General features: G+C 40.6%; 1 protein-coding gene across 2 annotated transcripts in view; it reads right to left on the bottom strand.

Annotated features, from left to right (window-relative positions):
* Positions 1-15,136, bottom strand: part of SLC6A5 (solute carrier family 6 member 5) — a 48,381-nt gene extending 33,245 nt beyond the window's left edge. The window contains exons 1-5 of one of the 2 annotated variants that reach the window (XM_072118934.1): positions 14,783-15,136; positions 11,456-11,968; positions 10,168-10,303; positions 8,411-8,542; positions 395-568 (exon numbers count right to left, since the gene is read on the bottom strand). In XM_072118934.1, the coding sequence (XP_071975035.1) occupies positions 395-568; positions 8,411-8,542; positions 10,168-10,303; positions 11,456-11,968; positions 14,783-14,785 (958 nt within the window). In that variant the 5' untranslated portion in view covers positions 14,786-15,136. Of the gene's footprint in view, positions 1-394; positions 569-8,410; positions 8,543-10,167; positions 10,304-11,455; positions 11,969-12,274; positions 12,379-14,782 lie in introns of those variants that run through there. The other variant, XM_072118933.1, reaches the window with a different exon arrangement.
* Between the last annotated feature and the right edge of the window lie 282 nt (positions 15,137-15,418).

The raw sequence follows: 15,418 nt of genomic DNA, 5'->3' as shown, positions 1-15,418 counted from the left end.
ACAGGATAAGTAATGCCATGTATGTACACAGTGACTGCACCAGCAGCAGAATAGTGAGTGCAGCTCTGGAGTATAATACAGGATGTAACTCAGGATCAGTACAGGATAAGTAATGTCATGTATGTACACAGTGACTGCACCAGCAGCAGAATAGTGAGTGCAGCTCTGGAGTATAATACAGGATGTAACTCAGGATCAGTACAGGATAAGTAATGTCATGTATGTACACAGTGACTGCACCAGCAGCAGAATAGTGAGTGCAGCTCTGGGGTATAATACAGGATGTAACTCAGGATCAGTACAGGATAAGTAATGTCATGTATGTATACAGTGACTGCACCAGCAGCAGAATAGTGAGTGCAGCTCTAGAGTATTATTATAAGCTGACACTTACCCAGTAGGAGTCTGTCCTTGTCCTTACAGTCGGGTGTGTTCCAGGGATTATTACACGAGGCCCAGGGTAAGGTATAGACCATTGAGGCGAAGAGATAGAAGAGTGTGTAGCACATGATGATGTTGTAGTAAATGGCGATCAGCACAGATATGATCAGCATGGCGATGCCGCAGCCTGAGGAGAGGGGAGGGGGGAAGTACAGAGATTATTATACAACTTCCAAAGTTCCCTAAAAACTTTTCATTGCGATGTATAAAATGGACAGGAATAAAACATATTTAGCGTTTTTAATTATTTTTTATTATTGGCTTAATCGCACATTTCCAGACGGACGGGACGATTTGCGGCGCCATAAACCGTTAATAGGATCCTATAACCAACAAACAGATTGATAACAACACAATGTAATATAATGTAGGCGGCTGACAACAGATAGAGAGCGAGGACGCTGCCGGACTGCAAATTTGAAGGGGCAGTAAACTGAGATTTACATCAACTCTATATCCTGCTTAATCGTCATTTATATCATCACAACCCATCGGAACAATATGATTGCAGAGCAGAAGTACCAATGAGTTACAGGAGTAACCCATTAACTTTATAGAACCATAGGGGGCAGTACTGAGCTTTATATAATCCGCATAGTCATCAATTGCAATGATAAGATTTTGTCTTCCCGCAGCCACCACTAGGTGGCGCTTGGGAAAAAAACTGAAGACAGATGTGTTTAGAACTGATACAGATACAATGTTACAGATGTGGAATGATACTACAGCTCCATGAGAGCTTTGGGAGGTCCAGATCTATAATATTTCCTTATATACATAATATATCTTTATTTCCCTCTGATTTGAGACTATATATAAGTAAATTATGGAATTTTTCAGATTCTACAAAATGGAGATATTTATCCCTAGTGCAATTGTTTTTAGGAAAGATTTAGTCTATAGCATGTTCCCATAGTCCGTCATACAGAGGGGAACTGTATACCGCTATAAGGCGCTGCACCCCTGGCTCTACTGTATACATGAGACCCTGGGATTATCAGCAGGTGTGACCATATATACTGACCATACATCCCTGGTAAGATGTGTAATCAGACCTTTGTGTGTGTTGTTAGTAGCAGCAGGACTGTGAATTATGGATTGATATTCTGTAATGGTAGCTTGTCCTCACACTGCTGTGCTCTTAGCTCACATCAGAGCTGCTACAGAGATTTTACCCCTGCTATGAGCAAAAAATGGCCACAGGGTTCTGATTAAATACAACAGTCACTAAAGCGGAAGGGAGAGACTAAAGGGTAGATCAGCAATGACAGCTAAGAGCACAGCAGTGTGAGGACATGCCCCCCAGTGCACTTAGAGAAGCTACAATCCTGGAATATAAATGCATTTATCACAGTCCTGCTTCTACTAACAACATGAGCAAGGGTATGATTACACAGTTCTGCAGGGACAATACCTAATACTCGCTGCAGAGAGCACAGTAGTGTAGCAACATGCCCCCCAGTGCACTTGGAGACGCTACAATCCTGGAACATAAATCCATATTTCACAGTCCTGCTGCTACTAACAACATGCACAAAGGTATGATTACATAGCTCAGCAGGGGCAATATCTAACACTGGCTGCAAAGAGCACAGAAGTGTGACGACATGCTCCCCAGTGCACTCGGAGAAGCTACAATCCTGGAATATGAATCCATTTTTCACAGTCCTGCTGCTACTAAGAACATACACAAAGGATTGATTACACATCTCCCCAGGGACAATACCTAACAGTGGCTGCAGTACTGCATGGTCACACTTGCTGACAGTTTCCCTTTGAACATTTGTTGCATACAATGATGTCATAAAAATCTAATAAAACACTGTATGAATCTGGGATCCTTTATAGTAGAAATAACTTAAATCTTGGTTATACAGTGATGGCAGGAATTATATCCAGCAGTACATGTGATATCTAGAGCCTACATAACAGAGACAAGATGGAAGATCTACGCACAATATCCTTGCAGGAGTCAGAATGTGATGAATCTAGAACATCTAGAACCGAATGATGTCATTTTGTGGCATTGAGATGATTATGATTATGAGTTATGATCTATGTCAATTATATGTGAAGATCTAGTTGGAATAAAAACTCAAAGGATATTGGGTCATGGTTAAGCAGAACACTTGGGTACTAGAACATACAATAGACCGGAGGAACCTTAACTATGTAAGTAGAGATATCTAGAACCTACAGATGGGAGAAGATTACAATCTACCTATATAGATATCTAGAACTTTGTGTATCATCAACCAGAATATAAAACTAGAATTCATCGTTGACATACTAGACAGATACCAAGGTCAGCTGAAGTATGGAGAAGTCCAATAAGTTCTAGATCAGCGTGTTTTATTTGTCCAACTTTTGGAGAAGCCACCAAAACCAATGGTTCCTCAAGGGCTCTTAGAACCAGATCCACAAAGAATAGCATATAGAGGAACCTAGCACGTACATTGCAGAAAGTATTAGGAGGCATCTGAAACATGTAAATGATGGAAAGCTAACAAGCAGATCCGTAAGAGAAAGATATCATTGAGATCTAGAAGAAATCTAGAATATAGACTATAAAAAGTGTAATTGCAGAGCAAATACCAATATATAGAGGTTACATAAAATACATGTCTATGGATAAGGAGACCAAGACAATTCTAAGGTTCTAGATTTCCACTGAACCACAAGTATAAATGGAGAAGAAATGGAACACTGAGTAATGTAACCAATAAATATATATAACCAAATATATAACCAATACATTAAGAAACCGCATGAACCTGAAGAGTATCCAGAGACCTGGAGCTTCTCAAGCCGCAGCTCATGGTTCCAGAATTAACGGAGAGCAATGGGAGGGTGGAGTGGAAATCAATGATCTCGAGGGAGAAACTTAGATACTTACACCGCTTCCACACTAAGTGGGTGTGGAGGGGCATGGATGGAGCCATGTGTGGTTGTGTAGACGGCGCAGACCATTCCAGTTCTAGGTGCAGGCTACAGCACAATTATAAGCCAGGATGGACATAGAGTGGCCTACAGTTCCTGATAGACCCAGGTGGTGCCAGAGGGTAAGGTTCATATTACACACTGGCGCATTGTGCGTGGTGCTCCCACCCACTCCTATCCCAACCATGAAACGGTGTCCAAATAACATTCCCATACAGTACCCTAAAAATTGCTATATACTATCACTACAACCACCACATTACGAAAACTAGTTGTGCTCAGATAATACCGTCATGTAGTGACCAAATAACTGCTTCTTACAGAGGCATAACTACAGGGCTAGCAGCCATAGCGGCTGCCATGGGGCCCACAGTGTCGGGGGGGGGCAGCATCTGGGGTATTGGGTGTGTATATGCTGTATGTCTGCATATGGTATTATATGTATCTGTGTATTTGCTGTATGTGTGTATATGTGATGTGTATATGCTGTATGTCTGTATATGGTATTATATGTATCCGTGTATTTACTGTATGTGTGTGTGTGTGATGTGTATATGCTGTATGTCTGCATATGGTATTATATATATCTGTGTATTTGCTGTATGTGTGTATATGTGATGTGTATATGCTGTATGTCTGTATATGGTATTATATATATCCGTGTATTTACTGTATGTGTGTGTGTGTGATGTGTATATGCTGTATGTCTGCATATGGTATTATATATATCTGTGTATTTGCTGTATGTGTGTATATGTGATGTGTATATGCTGTATGTCTGTATATGGTATTATATATATCCGTGTATTTACTGTATGTGTGTGTGTGTGATGTGTATATGCTGTATGTCTGCATATGGTATTATTTGTATCCGTGTATTTGATGTATGTGTGTATGTGGCGTGTATATGCTGTATGTCTGTATATGGTATTATATGTATCTGTGTATTTGCTGTATGTGTGTATATGTGATGTGTATATGCTGTATGTCTGTATATGGTATTATATGTATCCGTGTATTTGATGTATGTGTGTGTGTGTGGTGTGTATATGCTGTATGTCTGTATATGGTATTATTTGTATCTGTGTATTTACTGTATGTGTGTGTGTGTATGTGATGTGTATATGCTGTATGTCTGTATATGGTACTGCATGTATGTGTGTATATATGTACTGTGTATATGCTGTATATCTGTGCATATGATGCATGGGTGTATAAGGTAGTGTATGTATGTGTTTACATGCTGTATGTATGTATGTGTTTATATGCTGTATGTATGTATGTGTGGTGTATATACTCTGTGTGATTGTTACTTACATGTTGTTTGAGTATACACATATGGATATATTTGAGGGGGGGGCCCACTCAGAAGTCTGCTATAGGGCCCTACATCTCCTAGTTACGCCCCTGGCTCTATATATAATATCATATAATGACAGAGAGGTACAATGAGAACGTGTATAATCTTGAGTGATCTAGAACACGTACATCACACATAAATATAATGGTGAGTGATCTAGAACACGTACATCACACATAAATATAATGGTGAGTGATCTAGAACACACATATCACACATCTAATGTCAAGTGATATAGAACACATATACAACATGTAGACTGTATAGTGATCTAGAACACATGTATTACAGATGCGTGAGCTAGAACAGTATAATTAGAAACTTAGCAATAAAAGAAATGCATTGATATTAGTCATTGCTCTACAGTTTAGCCCATGTGTCTTGGTAGTACAACTGACCTGGAACACCAAGAGAACAGTGACTCTGCACTAGACATCCATCACGTGGTGATTTCAGCTTTATGTGCAGCTCATTGAAGCTTCCAATGAACATTTCCAGCATCGAAAGACAGAGAAGTCACAGGACCCCAAATCAAGAAGAGCTAGACCCTGTCCCCTGGACCCCAGCCCTATAACAGCTGCTGTTGATGTGACCCTTGGCATTATATCCTAACAGTATAATGGGCGATGGGTCATTTAACCTGCCGTATATTGTACAACACACACATGAGATAACATGTACACACATTAAGAATTGATCTCAAACCCAAATTGAAAAGTGATCTAGAACCGCAGTTGTTGAGCCGCTTATCAATGCAAACAGATACACATTTATTATAGAGTATCTCACATTAACATTGTTCTAGGTTTTGTATAACCTAGAACAAAGAGAGAAGGGATGAAGATTTATCCAAGGAAAAAGAGCAGTAGACCACAAATTATGTCCAACTCAACTGTTCTAAGAAACGCTCCGGACCCGTATACAAAACCCATGTATAAAAGCAAATCAAATCCTATTCAATGACTAGAAAAATTAAGTTGGGTTGACGTTTGATTGTACCAGATCTGAAAACCACAGCCAGAACATGATGGTCCATGTAGTTAATTTTCTCCTAATGAACCTCTATGCACAGTTCCTACAAAGCAGACATACAGTACCACATGAGCAATCTAGAACCCAGATGTTGTATCATCAAGAATAGTCCATGTTTTTAAAGTAAAACCGATTTTATAATAACACATTTAGCTGCACATAAACAAAAAAGATTGAGTATTGTGCACAAACTCCCTAGTGATATGGTATGTCCTGTGGTACTGGGGTAAATCTAGAACACGATATATTAGCATAAGGCGGTGGTGTTTTAGTAATAGTTCAATAATTGAGCATTAGGAGCCTTAGTCATGGTAAAACTAATCTGCAGCTCAAATGTGTTATTATAGTATTGGTTATATTTTAAAGACATGGACTGTTCTAGATGATACAATGTCTTGGTTCTAGATTGCACATGTTACAGTTGTTTACAGCACTGTGCATACAGTTTCTTTAGGAGAAAACTAACAAAACATAATTTTTTGTCTCTGGGTATCCAGATGTGGTAAAACCAAATGTCATCCCAACCTTAATCACTCTAGACAGTGAATACCTCCAGTGCTTTGTTCCATAATAACCAATAGATGGTCGTTTGTCCTCTCCTAAATGTCCAGAACTTTGGACTGAAACCAATCAATTCATTGTTGCGAATGGTTGCAGCAGATTATCCCTACATTACAGTATTGTGCCATACAGAAATATCCATACAAATGTGCCAGCCATATAGTAGTATCCATGAAATACTTCCAACCACATAGTAGTGTCTAAACAGAAGCTACAGCCATGATATGTCAGTCCCAGTCCCCCTCCAATATGTCTTATATCTTGGCCATGGTCCTATCCTGCTCTCAACTCATGATGGCGCCACATTTGATAATCTAGAACAGTGGTGGTGAACCTATGGCACGGGTGCCAGAGGCGGCACTCAGAGCCCTTTTTTTAGGCACCCAGACCATCGCCCCAGCATACCAGACAGGACTCAAAGAATCTTCCTGCAGTTCCAAGCAACTTAAAAGATGCTGCTTTTAGACATATTTTGATACTGACTTTGCTACTTGGGACTGTAGGAAGAGGGAGAATGAATAGACAGGGTCGAATTATTTTTGGAGGACTTCCTGCCGGCCCCACGATTCTCTGTGTACAGAGGGAAACTAGAAAGAAGCTAAAATGATGCAAATTTTCCATCTTTCTACTGTGTTGCTGTCCTCAGGAGGCCAGTATGATTGAAAGTTGATGAACAGGGAGCAATAAGTTACTGCTTTAATTTTTGGTTGGCACCTCGCGATAAATGAGCAAGGTTTCGGGTTGCAGTTTGGGCACTCGGCCTCTAAAAGGTTCGTCATCACTGATCTAGAACATAATCAATCTGGAACATACAGTTTATCCAAAGATATAAGTTCTGTAGCAAAAACAGAGATGACAAAGATTGTGATCTAGAACACTATGGGTGGCCTTATTTATAAAGTATTGGCATCACAATGTCGGTGGTTTTCCAACACTCACAAATTTCTCCTTTTTTTGGGGCGCTAAACGTTGGTGCCACTTGTGAATATGATTGTTTTCAAGCGCATCTAATTTTTTGGCACAATTTTTGCAGCACAATTAGACTTGTAAAAAAACTAATCTATGGCGTTCTATTTCACCTTCATGAATGGGGAGAAGGTTCTAAACCTTATTGTTCATGCACCAATTTGTTACCCCTTTGCACCACAAACTTACACCCCACGTAAAATTATAGCACGTTTTCTGCGCCAACCCGCGCCCTAATTAACAAATGCCCCCTATGTGTCCGGGTAGATGCATTGGAGCAGAGATTCCAAGCTCAGTAAAGCTTCATTCTCTATTCCATACACGGATACATATGACTCCATTTGGTGATATTTCCAAAAACATAATTCAAAAAGAAAAGAGAGAGAACAGGAAGGAACAAGCAAGAACTGTCTCCATATGTGATAGGGTGAACATATATTTAATGCTGCTTTAGTGCCTCCTTCCTTCTCAGCAGGGATGGATATATAGTCTAGAACAGAGACCTTGTGTCACCTAGAACAGGGTTCCTCCTAAATTTCCAAGCCTAGTACCTCTTCTCAAATACATAATATTACCAATGAGTTCCACCAGTGTTATCATAAAACATTGAGATCTTATAGATTATACAATATGGGGAACATGTACAGTATCACTGGTTAAACAAATGTTAGGATCTAGAACATGGGACAATAGCAGCTGATAAGTAAATATGAATTAGCATATGCAAATCATGAGTAAGCACAAACCTATTGCTCTCCAATAGCTCATCATGAGGTTCCCCATCGCTTTTTCTCTCAATTAATAAGTTATTATGGGATAAGTTATGGTGGGCAGTGGACCCTCTTACTTTGTGATTTTGTGACCCACACACGCCGAAAATAGCTAAAAAGGAGGTAATAATTGGTAAACAGATACATTTTATCATTTAGACATTGTTCAAATTGCATAGAACACAAGCGTAAAGCCTATAACAGCCAATCACAGCTCAGCTCTTACACATAACAGCGCTCGGATTGGCTGCTTCTTGCCACAACATCCTGATCATTTCAATGTGCAACTTTGTAACAAACCCATAATGTATCAGAGCACAGAGATTTGTGTGTCACCGACCTTGTAACGCAGGGATGGCCTTCCACACTGAGATGGGGCCCTGGCTGGCGAACTGTCCAAGAGACACCTCCAGTAAGAAGATGGGGACCCCCGCCAAAGCCAACATGGTCAGATAGGGAATAAGGAAAGCCCCTGAGAGAGGAGAGAAGGAAGTTATACAGCAAGAAACCGGAATATTACATCTGATCAGCACATCACATAGAAGACTTATGATTCTATCTATTTATCTATCATTCTTCTATCCGTTCTATCTAATATTCATATTACTGACATGTAATAATAGTATATTATACTCTGCAATACATATTACACTTCCAGCATCTTATAATATATCTGTATAATATATTCCACACTGATCTGTACTTCTTGTCATACAAGTGTATAATGTAATACACTGCAGGGTGTTTGTTTCACTGTGTCACATTGTACCCTGTACAGTTAAATGTATATTGTTATAACAAGCTATTAGACACTGCAGGGTATTTGTTTCAGTGTATCATGTTGCCCCCTGCAGTGACTGTCACGTCCTTCATGTGTAACCTTTTCCCTGCCAGACATCTGCTGTGAGCTCTGCAATGTATGTGCACTGGTAGAGCATGATGACTGCGCCATGTCACCTGTCACACTTGTCACTCCTATCACACCTCTGCTGCACACCTGTCACTCCTATCACACCTCTGCTACACACCTGTCACTCCTATCACACCTCTGTTACACACCTGTCACTCCTATTACACCATTGTTACACACCTGCCACACCCATCACACCTCTGTTACACACCTGTCACTCCTATTACATCTGTGTTACACACCTGCCACACCCATCACACCTCTGTTACACACCTGTCACTCCTATTACATCTGTGTTACATACCTGTCACACCTATCACACCTCTATCACTCCTACAACCCCTCTGTCACACAGCTGTCACTCTTATTACACACTTCTATCACTTCTATCACCTACCTGTCACTCCTATCACACCCTTGTCTCTTTTGTCACATACTTGTCCCTAATATCACACTCCTGTTACACGTCTGTCGTACTCCTTTCACTCCTATCACATTCTGGTCTCTTTTATCACACCTCTGACACACACTTGTCACTCATATCACACACCTGTCACTCCTATTAAAACTATCATTTCTACCACACACTTGTTACACGCCTGTCACTTCTGTCACTTCTATGACATAATTGTCCCTCTTGTCATACACCTGTCACTGCAGTCACACCCCTATCACTCCTATCATACAGCTTTCATTCTTGTCACATCCCTATCACTCCTATCACACATCTGTTGCTTTGGTAAGTTCTGTCACACTTATCAGACACCTGTCATTCCTATAACACACCGATTACTCCTATCATACACCTGTCACTCTTGTCACATCCCTATCACTCCTATTACACCTGTCACTCTTGTCACATCCCTATCACTCCTATTACACCTGTCACTCTTGTCACATCCCTATCACTCCTATCACACCTGTCACTCTTGTCACATCCCTATCACTCCTATCATACACCTGTCACTCTTGTCACATCCCTATCACTCCTATTACACCTGTCACTCCTGTCTGCAGTACTGTCTCAGACATCCCCCACTGCACATAGAGAAGTGTCGCATGCGGCATCCAGCCTCTACATACAATATGAACACTCCTATAATCCTGCAGCTAAGATTTCTCTGATTTTATTGTTTCTTTGTATCAGGATTCATGCACAGAATATTTCTCTGGAATAAGACATTTACCTCCTCCATTTTTAAATGCCAGGTAGGGAAACCTCCAGACATTGCCCAGGCCCACAGCATAGCCCACCATAGAGAGGATAAAATCCAGTTTACTAGACCAGTTCCCTCGGGCTTTATTCTCATCCCCATCATCGTCCTATGAAAAGAGAACCACAAGTCACATCTCACTGACCCACTGCACCGGAACACTGCTCAACTGCTGAACCGATGTCATTATCCTCATTATTGGTGCATTGTACAGAAAGATTATCCCATATTGAAAGACAGTCACATTATAGAACTAGATAGATAGATAGATAGATAGATAGATAGATAGATAGATAGATAGATAGATAGATAGATATGAGATAGATAGATAGATATGAGATAGATAGATATGAGATAGATAGATAGATAGATAGATAGATAGATAGATAGATAGGAGATAGATAGATAGATAGATAGATAGATAGATAGATAGATAGATAGATAGATAGATAGATAGGAGATAGATAGATATAAGATAGATAGATAGATAGATATGAGATAGATAGATAGATAGATAGATAGATAGATAGATAGATAGATAGATAGATAGATAGATAATACATAGAAAGTTATGAAATAGATAAATGGATGGATAGCAAATAGATTGATAATATGGAAGATAGATAGATAGATAGATAGATAGATAGCAGATAGATAGATAGCAGATAGATGATATATAATATATACGTATATATCGTGGATAGAAAATTCTGAAATAGATAGAAATATTGATAGAATGATGGATAGAAGATAGATTAATATTATTGTAGATAGATACATGTGAGATAGATAGAGAGGTGATAGAATAAAAAAAAGATACGATAATAATAAGATGAATAGATAAGCAGACATACAGTCGTGTGTATATGAAACAGACTGATACATACAAATATGTGAGATTTATAATAGATTAATTTGATCTTTTGTTTATTTTTCCCATTGCTACATATGTATATATATTTAGGGTACATATACAATATATACATGTGTTTCTGAACATTGGATCCAACACAAAAAAAAAAATATTCCAGAATCAACAAACCAAAACCAGTGAATTGACTGCAGCACAATAATGAAACATTGCGCCAAAACCCCACCAATCAGCTATATACACATATACACAACATACACATATAGAAGCTTAATCATCACAACCATGACACTAATAATCAGATTGTAAGCTCTTGTGGCAGAGAGGAAACCATCCTCTCTTTCCCCAGACAATTAGTGCAATTTGCATATGAGATCCGGAGGCTCTTACCCCGCTGAGGGTGCCAGGCAGGACCGAGGTGTTGCCATCTGTGCCCAGTATGACGGTGCTCTGGTTCATAGGCACCCAGCCTCCCTTGGCATTGTTCTGCTCCAGGCTGGTCTTTCCATAGCCCTGGGTGCTGCCCCCCTCTGCACTCTGGAGGGGCACAATTCTGCAGGGCACAGAGTTGCTCTGTCCATTGCTGTCGGTCATATTTGCAGCCTTCAGTGGGAAGCCATCTGCAGAGTCCTTCCTCAGGACAAAGTTGCCATGACTTGGGGTGCTGATCTTACACGACCCCCCAGTTCTTGACCTCTCCAGGGCACTGGCTTTGGATTCCTCGAAGCCCTTGCTGTCATTGGATGTAGACTGGGACAACCTGGCCAGTTTGGAGGAGGCTTGTAGAGGGACATCATTGTCGGGGCTGTGCTGGGTAACTCCTGCGACCCCGATTAGTCCTGGGGCTGCCCCCTCTGGGCTGTTCACCGTCTTCTGTCCCACATCCATTGGATTCACGTATTCCTATGGAATAGAATGGAATCGTCATTACCCGACTGCATGCGCATTTTAACATATAGATGGTCACATTGTATCTACGGTACCGAACCCGCTTATTCTAACAGTCACTGCATTTCCTCTTGGCTTGGAGATGCTTAAATATTGGTAAAAAAATTATCTACCCTGGAGATGCTGGATGACCCGACTACATGAGCACTATAACATACAGAACGTTACATTGTATCCACTGTGCGGAACCCGCTAACTCTAAGAATCACTACATTTCATCTCGGCTTCGAAATGGTTAAATATTGCTATGAAATAATCTACCCCGGAGGTGCAGATTGCAGGGTGAAGGGTGCACATCCTCGTTGGGTTTCATATCACGGCTAGAATAGGCTCCTGCCCCTTTCATTGTTGTACAAAGATTCTTTAATTTTACGCCCCATTTCCTCTGTGTCACTCAGCAGCTCCTCATCTATAGACAGCAGAGTCTTCCTTAGGGTAAAACGCTGCAAAATCCTTCCCATGTCTCCCCCCATGATGACCCCTAATATATCCTATAGATTCAATGTTTTTCATTAAATCAACAAATAATAATATCTAATAAATAAAGATGCAAACATTTTTCCAGAACTTGATACAATGAATTAAGGGTGTACATAGAATCAGAAAAAGATTGTATATATAATCTATCTATCTATCTATCTATCTATCTCCTATCTATCTATCTATCTATCTATATCTATCTCATATCTATCTATCTATCTCCTATCTATCTATTTATCTATCTCCTATCTATCTATCTCATATCTATCTATCTATCTATCTATCTCATATCTATCTCATATCTATCTATCTATCTATCTATCTCCTATCTATCTAATATCTTTTTATCTAACTATAATTTACCAATCTCGTTTCTATCTATATCGTGTCTATATGTTGGTTGGTTATTTATGTATCTATGTAAGAAGTTCATAAAAAAAATTTTTTTTACAAAAAAAATGTATAGAAGTACAAGAAGCGCCTTAATTTAACTAATGTAAATTAGATACGAGATGTATGTATATAAGATGATGGGATATCAGTGGTTTTATAGATAGATAAGAGATATGAAATCAATAGGTAGGTGGTAGATATGAGATACATAGATATTTCTGTTTCAACCTAAAACCCGGATTTGTGGTCCAGTCTATAGAGAAATCATCCTGTGTTCAGGTTCGATCACATAGACAGATCTTGGGGCATGAGGACTAGATTCCCTTTTATGTAAGTGCTCTGGAATAAATCCAGATTCTGCGCCATGAGCAGATCCTGTGCAGGTAGGTGCTTTTTAACACTAAGGATATCTACTGGTGGACCCAGCACCATGAGCAGCACCTGGAGGACTCATCAGTTTGGACATTGACCTGAGGTACATCTATAGGTGATGCAGAACTATGGACAGCAATATGGACATGTCCTATAGAGGTAAGTATAATAGTTCAATGGTCATCTCCTGAATAGTTCTGCTTTGTGACCTTCAGCTCAGGTTCAGGGACAGCTCGTCCTGTTCCAGTGCAAAGGTCAGCACAATGAAAAGGCTCCCACAGGTTCAGCACTAGGGAGAAGTCACCCTAGGAATGAATAGTTTTATCCATATGAACAGTTCCCCCAGTTTAATAAAATGGAAAGGTTCTCCCAGGTAAAGTTGTATGGATAGCATCTCTGTTTTAACCCCATGGAGAGTTCCTCCTAGTTTAATACAATGCAAAAGTCTCCCAGGTTAAGCCCCGATGGAGAGCACTCCTGGGTCAGCAACATAGGACTCCAGCAGGCTATGCTCTATAGCCAGCACTACTGGTTCAATACTATGGTCAGTACTCCAGCAGCACCCCTGCTTCAGGACTATGGACAGCACCACTGGGTCAGGACTATGGACAGCAACCTCTGATCTGTTAGCACCATGGACAGCACCATTGTTTTGGCAGCACATGAGACATTACCCCTGGTTCAGCACAATTAACAGCACTCCAGCATCAGCATAATGTACGGCACCCCTGCTTCACCCCTGCATTGTGAAGAGTTGTTCTGCATCAGCACAGTGGTGAGCACCCTTAACTCTGCATTATGAAGAGCAATCCTTATCTAGAAGTCCCATATAGAGAGCACCCACTGTCTGGCATCGCTATGTCGAGTACTCCTGGATCAGCACCATGGAGAGCACCCCAGATCTATTAGCACTATGTTGAGTACCCCTAGATCAGCACTATGGAGAGCACCTGTGTTTGGCGGAACTATAGACAGCACCCCTGAGTCAGCACTATGTCCAGCACTCCTAGATCAGCACCATGGAGAGCACCCTGATCTATTAGTATTATGTAGAGTACCACTTTATCCCTATGGAGAGTAGCCTTGTCTATCAGCACTATAGACAGCACCCCTGGGTCAGCACTATCTTCAGCACTCCTGGATCAGCACCATGGAGAGCACCCTGATCTATTAGTATTATGTAGAGTACCACTTTATCCCTATGGAGAGCATCATTGTCTAGCAGCACTACAGACAGCACCCCTGGGTCAGCACCAAAGAGAGCACACAAACTCTGCATTCTGGATACCATGACTGGCTCACCACTATGCAGAGCACCCTTGGATCATGATTATGGAGAGCATAGTCTAGCAGCACTATATAGAGCACCCATAGTCTAGCAGCACTATATAGAGCACCCATAGTCTAGCAGGACCCCTGGTCTACACCTGGTGATAAACCTGTGTATATAATAGTAACATGAAGCTGTACATATAAAGCCTCCTGCCCAGTAGATGGTGCAGGGACAGGAGTGCATGTACTTACCATCTCCTCAGGAGCCTTGGAGCCACTTGCAGCAGAGCCTTAGGTAGACTGTGGAGTCCTGTGAGAGGAGCTCAGCTTGTAAACCTTCCTGGTGCGTCAGTACAGAGCAAGGTGCCCTTCGCCTGACATTTTCTTGATAATAAGAGTTTGATAAATCATTAGACTTGCATCCAGATTTTAAAGGGACCGTGTCCTTCTAGTCCTGTGAGCTGTCAGTCCTCAGTGTGAGTCACAGGGGGGAGTCATTAGAGGGGCATAGCACGACCACCCCCCATACATTACACATAGAGGCAGCAGTGAGCCCAGGCTGGGGCACATCTCCTCCTTATTAGGATTCAGGTGTTTACCCAATTGCTTCTGTATTTAGCAATGAGGCGACTTTAAGGGGTGGGGGGGATACTTATATTATAGAACCAAGACTTGTACCGGGTAGCAAAGGGTTAAGTGCGAATTTTCATTGTATGGCAACAGATAAAGGACATTTGACCTGGGATTTTTAGAGGACTTTTCTCCAGAACTGATATTTCCATTAGAGAATATTGTATTTCACAAGGTGAAGATATATATGATGTATATATGAGGTATATACGCTTATAAATATATATACACACATATACGAATTATTTATTGGATTTT

Source organism: Engystomops pustulosus, chromosome 7, assembly GCF_040894005.1.
Source record: "Engystomops pustulosus chromosome 7, aEngPut4.maternal, whole genome shotgun sequence".
NCBI lineage: Eukaryota > Metazoa > Chordata > Amphibia > Anura > Leptodactylidae > Engystomops > Engystomops pustulosus.
This window is presented reverse-complemented; position numbering and strand designations above follow the sequence as displayed.